The sequence below is a fragment of the Prosopis cineraria genome, unplaced genomic scaffold (genome assembly GCF_029017545.1).
Source record: "Prosopis cineraria cultivar Desert tree isolate PC_DT_omini unplaced genomic scaffold, ASM2901754v1 PC11, whole genome shotgun sequence".
Taxonomy (NCBI): Eukaryota; Viridiplantae; Streptophyta; class Magnoliopsida; order Fabales; family Fabaceae; genus Prosopis; species Prosopis cineraria.
The window spans coordinates 2,426,608-2,437,943 of NW_026555342.1; the positions used below are offsets into that span (position 1 = coordinate 2,426,608).

Genomic DNA, 11,336 nt, shown 5'->3' on the forward strand with positions numbered 1-11,336 from the left:
AAATACTTTGTATATGTTGGGTTTGTTGAATAGAAAGAATTATTCATTTCATTGAGATATGGTGTATGATTTTCTCTCAATAATCAGTGTCTAAATGACTCATAATTAAAAACTTAACAAGAATAAATAATATATAAATAATTTGCATGTCTTGATCAATTTAGTTAGAAATAAACATTTTAAGCATATTCTTAATTGTGTTCTTGACATGAGACATGCATTCAAATTTCAATGAGTATTATTATTAGATTATTAGATTATGTTTAAGTATTACCAGGTACTTTAAATTACAACCTACTATATATAAATAATCTTCTTCGTATGCAATGATGAAGAATTTGTTCCAGGAGAGAGATTAGGGCAAGATATTGAATGAAGATATGATTCGTACGTTCATGGGACAAATGAACAAACAGTAAATAAGGACATAGCAGACGACCTCTTTGACTGATCTATAACCAATGTGTTGGTTATGTTATTGATTATAGCCTAAGAGAAATGTTTTCTTCCCCTGGGTAAGATAAATATAAGCTATTAAGCCCAAGAAGAAAACAACGTCCCATTATTTTATTTCCTTCTTTTTGTAAAGGGTTTAAAGTTTAAACCCTTAATCACGACCCAAATCTCATCCCATCGTTACCACTTCCTCTACTTCACTTCATCCGCAAATTTACACGCCCCTTAATGCATGATCTTCCTTTACATACATTCCTACAGAAACTTATGAAATGGCCAAGTAATTAATAATCTCAACCATCATTCACAAACTTATGAACTGGTTCTTAATCAGTTCCAAAATATCAACCTGCTATCAAACTTCATCAGCCTTTGAACCAAAAGTTGCAACAGCATCACCCACTGATAGAAATATCTTGTCTTCCCCAATTATGTCTACTAACTTGGATGCATAGAGCTTCTCCATCACAACTGGCCCGGGATTTGACAGGATAAGCTGTGACAACGCCAAAGATATTCAATGATATCACAATCAAATGGAAAGCTGTTTACTCACATAAAATCCTTTTAGGCTTGAATAAATGGTATTAGTAAAGAACATGGTACAACATACTATATGTAATCCTAGTCTTGATCATTTGGTCTAATATCAATTTAAGAACTAATTCATCCTTAAGCTCACGTGCTCTAAAGTAAAAAACCTAGAAATAGTTTTCTCTAAGATTGTAAAGGGCATAAGATCATTATAGATAAAGTTATCTGAGAATAAGCAATTTTTTTTGCTTCTGAATTTGAAGATGCTACAAGAATATCACGTGTATATACTCCCACACACATGTAGACATTCCTTGATATTTATTGTCAAGGTCAAAAATGTTGAATGGTGTGATTATTACCTGGACCCCTCTTTTCTGAAGGCTCTTGCATAAATCTTCAAAGGCATGGATGCCACTAGTGTCAATGTCAGTAACAGCTGCAGGAGTATTGTTCCATGAATAAGAATGTTTCGTAGATTAATAATCAATGTCAAGATCAAATCACGTAAAAGCAAACCCTTACGTGACATTTCAACAATCAGATATTCTATTGTGGGAAAACCACTTTCTTTCCTTTGTTCATCTTCATCTTGCAGCCATCTCAGAATTCTGCAATTTGATTGGGTCATATTCATCAGCCAAGCATGATATAAGAGGGTCTACAAACTCAAAGATCATACATAGTTCATCTTATGTAAAATCATTGGCTTTCTTGCAGGTTACCCTTCCTATATTTATTGGTCATAATCATTTGAAACGAACAGCTCATAGTTCCTATATCTACATCATTGTAACTAGTTGCGTTTTAAAATTATGTAGAACGCTAATTTTTCTTTGTTTTTAGGAAATGATGTTTGAACTTTGAACCTAAGACTTCATAAAGTCAAAATCCTTAACTACTAAACCACACCTAGTGGCTTGCTGAACGCTCATTTCTCCAGGATGTCACACATTATATGGGATTAGAAGTGAAATTAGTCACCTGTCCTTGATATAGTTGGAGTTTGAGAAGTAGATCGCAGAGTCAACTCTAATAATTAGCATTTGGGGAACCTGTGTAGCATTTGGGTATTGATAGATGTTCCTGTACACCTTGGTCCCAGGAAGCTTCCCAAGGGCGACTGTCCTTGGTCTTGTCACTTGTAAAAGGATTTTGGCAAATGATATGGCCACCTGCAAAACATGAGTTCATCAAATTCTTGCATGATATTAAATATCAGAATTTTAATTGTTTTTCCTTTCAGTTTCTGTTTACCGCAATAAGAAGGCCAATCTCAACATTTTTGAAAACCACACCAAAGAAGGCTCCCATGCAGGCTACAAAATCAAATTTGTCGATCTTCCATAACAGAATGACTGCATCAATGTCAATAAGGCCTATCACAGCTACTATTATAATAGAAGCAAGCACTGCATTAGGGGTGTACTTAAATAGTGGTGTAATGAACACCAAGGTTAATAACACGACAATGGACATGACGATGTTTGATACAGCGGTTTGACAGCCAGCCATGAAATTCACTGCTGAGCGTGAAAAAGATCCTGCATAAATATAAGAAATGGTATCAAGATCACAGCTATTCACTGTAAAGGCTTCCTTAGTGTAAGAGGCTCAAACAATTATATTAGATAATATTGAGCTTTTGCCTTTCACTTTCCTCTTTTGTACCTGTAGCTACATAACAAGATGTCAGTGAACCAATAACATTCATTGTTCCCATAGCCACCATTTCTTTGTTACCATCCAATGAATAATCTTTCATGGCAGCAAATGTCCTCCCAATTGCTACAGCTTCCTACAATTCAGCAAAGTCGGTTTCAAATATAAGAGAAAAAGTCATGTTGAGGCGAGGAACCAGTAGTCATACGTAGAATTAGCTTACTGTGAGTGCAATCAAACCAGCTATCACACCAATCTGAATCCCAGGGCCAAGATATTTTCCACTGAAAAAAATATCACTTGCAGATATTGGATTCACTCCCTTCTCTATGTGTTTCACCTGGAATAGCATAATTTTAGTTCTAAAGTTCAAAACTATGCTTATACTATGATAGAAAATTCAATTTAATACTTAGAAAATTCAATTTAATACTCACAATTGCAACGCCTTTCTTGTCAGCGCGGGTGATGTAGACGAAAAAGGTGGACACTATAACAGATGTTAAAGGAGCAAGTGCAGATACCCAAAATAGTTTCTTATTCTTTTTACCCTGTCCATTATATTACAAAATGATATCTCAGAAAACTGTAATGGAAGAGTTTATCGAAAGGGCAGTCAATGCCATCCTCACCAGATGCTTAGCTGTAAGGAGGAAAGCCAAGAATGCTAAGCCAATGACTATTGTCTGCCAATTCCACTGCAAGAATAGAAGAGACTATAAGTGTGATGCTTGTGAGCTATTCTCTATCTTTTCCCTTCTATACCAAGAGAAAGCAAAATTAAAATTTCATTGGTACCCCGTGGTGCACGTTAGTCCAAACTGAGCGCATAACAGAAATTATGTCACTCTTCTTGGTGAATTTTTTTATGCCAAGCAATCCTTTGAGCTGTTGCAAGGCTATAGTAACAGCAGCTCCGGCCATGAATCCCACAATTGCAGCATGAGATAAGAAGTCGATCAAGAAACCGAGCCTGCGAAGTTGAGTTCAAACTTTAGAGTTGAAGTGGTTTTTTTAAGGGGGGAAAAAACTAGAATTTAGACAGGTCAAGAAAGAAGATTGCATTTGGACCATGTACTGTGCCAAGGGTGTACCTGAGAAATCCGAGTGCCATTTGAGTGATTCCTGCGAAAAAGGTGGCAGTAAATGCAAGACGAAGATAGTCATGACTTCCATAGTCACCAATCTTATCCGTCAGCATAGTTCCAAGCAAAAGGGATACCACAGCCACTGGTCCTATGGCTATATCTCTTGAGCTTCCCATGAAAGCATAAACAAGAGGAGCCACAAAACTGGTGTCTGCACATCCATGTAAATGATACAAAGTTAATCACGTAGAGCCATGAAGCTGAGATGTATACCTGATGAACAAAAATGTTATTAAAAAAATCAAAATACTTACAGAGTGCATACTGCGGTTCCAAATTTGCGAGCTTTGCGTATGCAATATCCTGTTGTGTATTCATATGTGAGTAATGATCCAAAAGCACGCACCAGTGTATTGTTTTTTTCTTCTCTTTTGCAGTAGGACCCTAAAGGAGCACTACTTACCTGAGGAATACAGAGACTTGCAATGGTAAGTCCAGAAACGAGATCCCCTTTAAATTTACTAAGATTGTAACCTCTTCCCCATTCAAGGATTGGGAAAACTGCTTGCAGGCCAAGAACTAACTTTCTGGATGCAGGTTGGTCCTTAAAGTGGCTTAAGGGCTTGTCTGGAAAGAAAGTTTCCATTACAGTTTCTTTGATCTCTTTGAGAAGATTTTGCCTCGGAGGAGCTCCCACCTTGTGAGTATATGGCAAAGTCCTGTCATGTCGACGAGAAGAATGCCCACTTCTGATTTCTTCCGTGACCCTTTCTACCACCTCATCGCTAACACGGTTACTCATTATTGCCAGAGACTAGCAATAACCTGCTGCAAATCACAAAATTATGACGAGAAGTAGCTTGCCGTTAGAGAAGATCTCTGATACCCAGTCAACTGCTATAAATTCTTTGCTGTCAAGTTTTGTCAGGTGATGTATAGCTAAGTTCAGAAAGGAATCATAGAAGGACCTCATTCTCAATTAGACAAGAATATACTGAAATAAATGAATCAAAAGACGAAGAAAAAATACCGAATGATGAACAGTAAAGAGCCCAATGAACTTGCCCTGTACTCTACACAGCGTTCTTGTTCATTCATTATATAGACGCAGGGATGGGATGTCATGGACTTGGAATTTCACTTTACGTGGTTTGTTAATCTTATAAAGTGAATCAGCATTATCATTCTATTTATTGACAATTGGGAACATTATGACGTTTTAATAAGCAAATAAATCTTTTAATAACTTGGGTACTGCAAAAGTCAAAATAAAGCCAAGTTGATCATGCATTTTGGCCCAAAAAAAAGTTGATCATACATTAAGGCTTCAACTGACGCGAGAGAGAGATACGATGATGAAGTAGAAGAAGAAAGTGAAAATCTAAAGATTCACAGACCATGGAAGGTAGTGTTTAGACAGAATTCTAAACCCACAAAACAGTCTTTAAAAAAAAAAAAAAAAGTTTAACCCTTCTGGGTCAAGAAAAATGTAGTTTTTCTAAGGCTCGTGTATTGTATCTATCGTAAGCATTATTCCCAATGAACTAGATTTGGCTTCTCCCAAATTGAAAGTTTCTTTCCCTTGGCCATTGGTTCATTGTAGTTGGCGTAGGGAAAAGTGCAAAAAAATGAACAAGACAAAAATTAAACAGGGGGACCAAAAAGGAAAAAGATGAATTTTACTTTGGATTTTCCATGACTTAATTATCATTGCAAGATTTTGCACGTGTCATTATTTTTCAATCCTTATTCTTTCGTGCAACTGAACCAGGCGGTGGATAATCCAGCAAAATACAAGTTTGAATTAACCTCAATAATCCTCCAATTTATCCTCATCGACTCCTACTAATCATTCCCTAAAGTAATTGAAAGCATTTTACGTCAAAACAGACTAGGTTACTGTAATCTGTAATCTGACTGAAAAAATACCAAATGCTTAGCCACATCTTAGAATCTTGCCTCTGAAACGAATTATTTAAAAGAAATAATAGCACAGTATGTATTCATGCACAGACGATTCATCCAAAGTTTGACAACCGGTGATTAATATGTAAACAATACCAACTTGGATTTTATGAACATGGGAGCATGTAAATCTCCCACAAAGAAAAATTAATTCATGATTAACAAAACAGCAAAATGAAGTAATGAGCAGAACGGAGAAGAGTAATGCAATATATGACGAAAACAGATAAGAAAGTTATATTACGATCGCAGTCGTACCAAAAGTTTCGGAGCCACGCAGCGCATCGATAAGCTTTTAGCCTGGCTTGGTGATTGACTGATTATTATTAAACTCACTGATTATTAAACAAATACGAATGGGACCGTGATTCCGTCCAAGTACATCAAATCTGAGAGCGTTGAAATTTTCCAAATCCTCAGTTTTTGAAATTCCATGATAACGGAAAATAGAATATTCTATTACTATATATACATATATATTTGATTTGATTTTTAATGGTGTCTCATATGATATCAAGGTCGGTTTATTAAAATTTTCTTTTGAAAAATAATTTATTTTTTGGCAGATCGTTAATTAGGAGAATGGCATCTAACGCCTCCCACATCTCAGGACGTGGCCAAATCGTGGCCTTTTATTTTTACCTTAATATAATCTCTGCCGTTTATTTGGATTAATTTTTAAACATTTTAAATATTATATTTATTAATATAAAAAATTATGATATTAAATCTGGACTGTCTTCCATACTTATTCAAAAATGAGAACCATGTATTCATTATATCTAACGAGATCTGGACTATTTAAATTTAAATTTTTTTATTTTTAATTTCATTTATCAAAATAAAAATTTAAAAAAAATATAAAAAATTTTAATCAATTTGTTTATTACCAATTTGGCTAATACAAATTTAATCTAAAAGGTCTAACTTAATATTAAAATTTTTTATAATTTGACTATCTAAATGCGCTTTAGATAATTCAGATATAATCTGAATAACTCAATTTAATATTAAATTTTTTTTACAATTTTTACATATAATCTATATATGTTCTAGACAGTCTATATTTAACATTAGAAATTTTTATAATTTTTATATTAATAAATATAATATTTAAAATATTTAAAAATTAATTTAAGATGAATGCCATTTATCATTTTAGGGTAAAATAAAAAGCCACAATTTAGCCACGTGTAATGGGTGCTCGGTGCTCATCAATGTGATGAGCTCTGAATGCGAACTCAAAGAAATTAGCACCTAAGCCAATACATTCTAAATTTATTTTGCAATACAAATATCTTACATGTAAATATGTTTTCTAGTTAAAAAAAAAACTCATTTTTCTCTTGTTTGAAAAAATAACATTTTGCGTAGAACATTATGTTATTAATGTATAAACATTTTCATATTATATACGAACATTCTGTTGTTCATATACATGAAAAACTTATACATTGTTGTTCAATTAAAGTACACAAACTATGTATAATGAATGAATATTATGTTGTTAATATATAAATCTTGTCATATTATATATGGATATTATGTTACTCATACACATGAGAAACTTATATTTTTATATTTAATTAAACCACACAAACCATATAAAATGAATACACATTTTATTTAATATATAGACCTTGTTATGTTATGTATAAACATTTTTTTGTACATACTCATTCGGTCCAATATATAAGTCACTTTCTAGAAGTATAATCTGGTCCATTTTATAAGTCATTTGTTGATAGGATTGTTTTGTTTCAGATTGAAATTTTCAAATTACCTTTAAAAAGTAAGATAGAGAAAGACAGAAAAAATAATATTATATGATTGACTTACTTTTTGCTTTTTACTTGAAGGTTATGTTTAAAATTTTACTTACTTTTATTCCTTATACTTTTATTGTATTGGTATTGATGAGATTGATAAAAATGACTTATAAATAACACCTGAGGGAGTATATATGAAAAACTTGTACATTTCAAACGAGAGGTAAATGAGTCTTTTTGCTAGAAAATATATTTGCATATATAAAGTCTTGGAACTTGTAAAATTAATTCAAAATGCATTAAACTTCAGGTGCAATTTTTTTTTTATTTAGGGTCCTTCGGTGCCATTATTCCTTTTTAATTATTTTGAAGAGCCTCTTTGAGCCCATACGTTTAAGATTAAAATATAATGCATTATTAGATTGGTTAGAAATTTTAAGAAAAGGTATTTATTTTATAGAGATCGTATAAAAAACCAGAATATATTTTGTTACAATAAGAAAAAGTTATTATTCTTTATTGATTTTTAATCGTATTATATTTTCATGAATCTTTGTTGATAAAAAATGATAAGCTTGTTAGATTTAAGCATTATTTGTTACCCTATGAACTCCAAATAAAAAACGTCTTTTATATTTGTAAACTTGAACATGAAATATCGCATACAAGCAGGGATGAAGCCCGGATGAGGTATTGTGAGGGCAAGAATGGGAAAATAGGAGAGGGATGGGGGCAAAAAATTCTTCAATATTTTTTTACAAGAAAAATACCTAGAAATTATAGCAAAATATGAAATTGTATATAAGTAGTCATAATTCTTTCCAAATCAACTCTTGGTGATGGATCTAGCCTTTTATGCAAAGTCATCTTTTAACCCAAAATGCAAACCAATTTGTTTAAGTTTATGAAGCATTAATTGTTTGATTCCAAAAATGCTTTCTTATCAATTCTCAATAAGGGATAGAGAGGATATATGCTTTTCAAATTTATTATATTTATAAGGAGAAAATTAAAGATGAAAATCAAGTTTTTTAAAAAATAATTTTTAGATAATTTGAGTGACTTTCTTCCTCCTATATGTCCTAATATAATGCTCTCTTAACTAAATCGTCAATGGTAGATTGGTTATTTAATTTGAAATTAATATGTAAAGAATTGTTTGCTTTTCTGACAGTTTTTTCAAAATAATATTCTTGCTATTTAATAATCAATATTCAATTGGGGGACACACAAAATACCCTAATAAATATAAGTATCATGGAAAAAAATTTTAACATATATATATATATATATATATACAGGAGATAAGAGTAGGAGCCAAGCCAAAAAACTTTGTTTTGGGTGGAAATAACAAAGCATGTATGATAATTAAAAGAAAATTAAATTTATATATATCACTAATATAATATAAATATTTTAACCTATATATTTATATTCAATTTTACACACACACATATAGTATGTGTGTATATATATATATATATCTTTATTTTTAAGTTTTGTTCATTAATTTTTCATGGTATGAAAATAATTAATTATCATGTTTATAATAAAATGTTTAAAAATTCCCTTATCAATATAAACTATTATTAACTTGGTGAATATTTCATCTTTCCATAACCATTAAATAATTTACATGCATCTATGGGATCTAAAAGTCTATTCAATATTAAAAAAAACTCTATTACTTATTTATTAAATTTACTATTTAATTTTTTTTTAGTTGGAACTCTCTTCATTCAAAAATATAAGACATTTTTAATCGAATCTCACCCCTTAATAAAATAATTACCTACTTTCAAAATACCTTTATTTTTTTATATTTACCTCTATTAAATACCTTACAATAAATATAAAGTCATTTATTAATAGGGATACTTTTAAAAAAAGGTAATGATTACACTTCGAAAGACTAAAACTACCTTATATTTTTAAACGAAGGGAGTATGTTCTATATTCAATATATCTTGAGATTTTTGTTGTAATACTTTATAAAGTTTAATTGTAATAATTTTTATAATTTCTTTCATCAAATATAAAATAAAAGCAAAATCAAATGATATCCATGCTTTAAGAGCAAATGTAATGGTATCTTATTGAAAATAAGTAGATTCTATGACAATTATATTTTCAAACTACCGCAATAGTTGGACTATATATGCATAAAATACTACAATAAAATAAAAATAAAAATTTTTATCTAGTGTCTCAAGGTTTTTATAATATGTTAACTTAGCAGGGCTAAAAATATATAACTCCTATATTTTATTAAAAAAAATTAAAAAGTTAAGAGGATCGCGGCCTCTATTAGTCCCCCTGTCTCTACCTTGGATAAGAGAAGATGTGATTTTATATTTAAGACCAAACTAAAATCTTCATATGGATAATTATACTTAGGATATGATCACTTATTTTTTCTAGAAGGTGCTAATATAAAAGGATATTCGAAGGAATATTTACTTAAGAACTAATTACATACTAATCTTATTCTTGACTTTTAAATAGTACAATTTTCTATATTTTTTTTTATCGTTGTATTTTGTATTGATATTAATTAAACCAATTTTATATACTCCTTTCGTTTAAAAATATAAGATATTTTTTAAAGAGTTAAATGTTTAAAAATATAAGATATTTTTAATCTTTCGAGGTGTAATTATTATTATTTTTCAAAAGTATCTATATTGATAATAACTTTATATTTATTGTAAGGTGTTTAATAGGGATAAATATGAAGAGATAAAATTAATTTTAAAATAAATAATTGGTTTATTAAAAAATAAATTTTAATTAAAAATATTTTATATTTTTAAATGAAAAAAGAGTGTGTTTGTATAATCATGTAACCTACGTTGACTCATGAATTTCTTATGACCAATAATTGGAGCTTACTTTTGGCTCTCATATTATTGTAGTGGAAAATTAATCAAATAATAGCAACAACAACCACAACAATAATAATGTTGATGTTGACGGTCTTAGACATTAAGCACCTGCTTTACATGTCTATTAAATATTGAACCGTTCAACCTTCCGTGAATATAAATGGATGCATGAGTTTCTTCTGCTAAGTGAATAATGATTCTAAAAAAAAATTATGTCAATCGTTGAATAATTACCAATAGCATCATTTTAAATTTAAACATTCATTGTCCCATAATACATTATTCATTATTTTAATTAAAAAATGAAACACCTGATTAAAATACTATATCATATTCAAGATTTATGGGACAATACATTATTCATTATTTTAATTAAAAAATGAAACACCTGATTAAAATACTATATCATATTCAAGATTTATGGTAAGGGCCACGGAATTGCATTCAGTGCCTATCATTTGTGATGTCTGACCCTTCATTTCATCTTTATTTGATACCTACCATCTATTTAAATTAATTATTTAAATACTTTTAATATTATATTTATTAATATAAAAAATTTTAAAATTAATATCTCTGTTTATAACCAATTTAGTCAATATAGATTTAATCTAGCAGTTTAATTTAATATTAAAAATTATAATTTCATAATTTGACTATACAGATAAACTCTGTACTATTCATGTATAATAGATGATATAATTTAATATTAAAAATAAATGTAAATTTCTAATATTGGAATTGATTTTGAAGGTAATGGAAATAAATGTAAAAGTGAAAAAAGGATGTTTTAAAATTTTATCTCTAATAAAAAAGAAAAGGAAAAAAAAAACTCATCTTTAAAATTTTAACGATATCCTTTTAGACTTTTACAAGTACCTTCGAATCTGTCTCGAAGAGTCGAAGTGATTAGAGACAGATTTTTACCTATTTAGAGATGACTTTTGTCCTTTAACTCATCTCTTTAATTAATTTAA

The 11,336-nt window shown here is 30.1% G+C and overlaps 1 protein-coding gene across 6 annotated transcripts; it reads right to left on the reverse strand.

Moving 5' to 3' along the window:
• Positions 1-351: 351 nt before the first annotated feature.
• Positions 352-6,054, reverse strand: LOC129285847 (high affinity sulfate transporter 2-like). Of its 6 annotated transcripts, none has more exons than XM_054921790.1 (15): positions 4,771-5,144; positions 4,204-4,568; positions 4,055-4,103; positions 3,747-3,951; positions 3,451-3,625; positions 3,285-3,350; positions 3,090-3,203; positions 2,876-2,992; positions 2,662-2,788; positions 2,248-2,534; positions 1,975-2,165; positions 1,516-1,601; positions 1,353-1,429; positions 806-952; positions 352-711 (listed from the first exon to the last, which is right to left on the reverse strand). In XM_054921790.1, the coding sequence occupies exons 2-14, from the start codon at positions 4,540-4,542 to the stop codon at positions 812-814; spliced, it is 1,974 nt and encodes a 657-aa protein (XP_054777765.1). In that variant the 5' UTR covers positions 4,543-4,568; positions 4,771-5,144; the 3' UTR covers positions 352-711; positions 806-811. The 6 variants fall into 6 exon arrangements, with proteins under 6 accessions (XP_054777765.1, XP_054777764.1, XP_054777763.1 ...); XM_054921789.1 differs by having other exon boundaries at positions 352-720; positions 4,771-5,143; XM_054921788.1 differs by lacking the exon at positions 4,771-5,144 and adding an exon at positions 5,964-6,054 and having other exon boundaries at positions 352-952.
• Positions 6,055-11,336: the final 5,282 nt, after the last annotated feature.

What these genes read in the sequence shown, in the direction of transcription:
- LOC129285847 (XM_054921788.1), bottom strand. Translation starts at nt 4,542, where the DNA reads ATGAGTAACCGTGTTAGCGATGAGGTGGTAGAAAGGGTCACGGAAGAA. An exon ending in AGATTGGCCTTCTTATTGCG is followed by an intron (nt 2,166 to 2,247) that starts GTAAACAGAAAC and finishes CATGTTTTGCAG; the next exon opens with GTGGCCATATCATTTGCCAA. An exon ending in TTCAGAAAAGAGGGGTCCAG is followed by an intron (nt 953 to 1,352) that starts GTAATAATCACA and finishes GCGTTGTCACAG; the next exon opens with CTTATCCTGTCAAATCCCGG.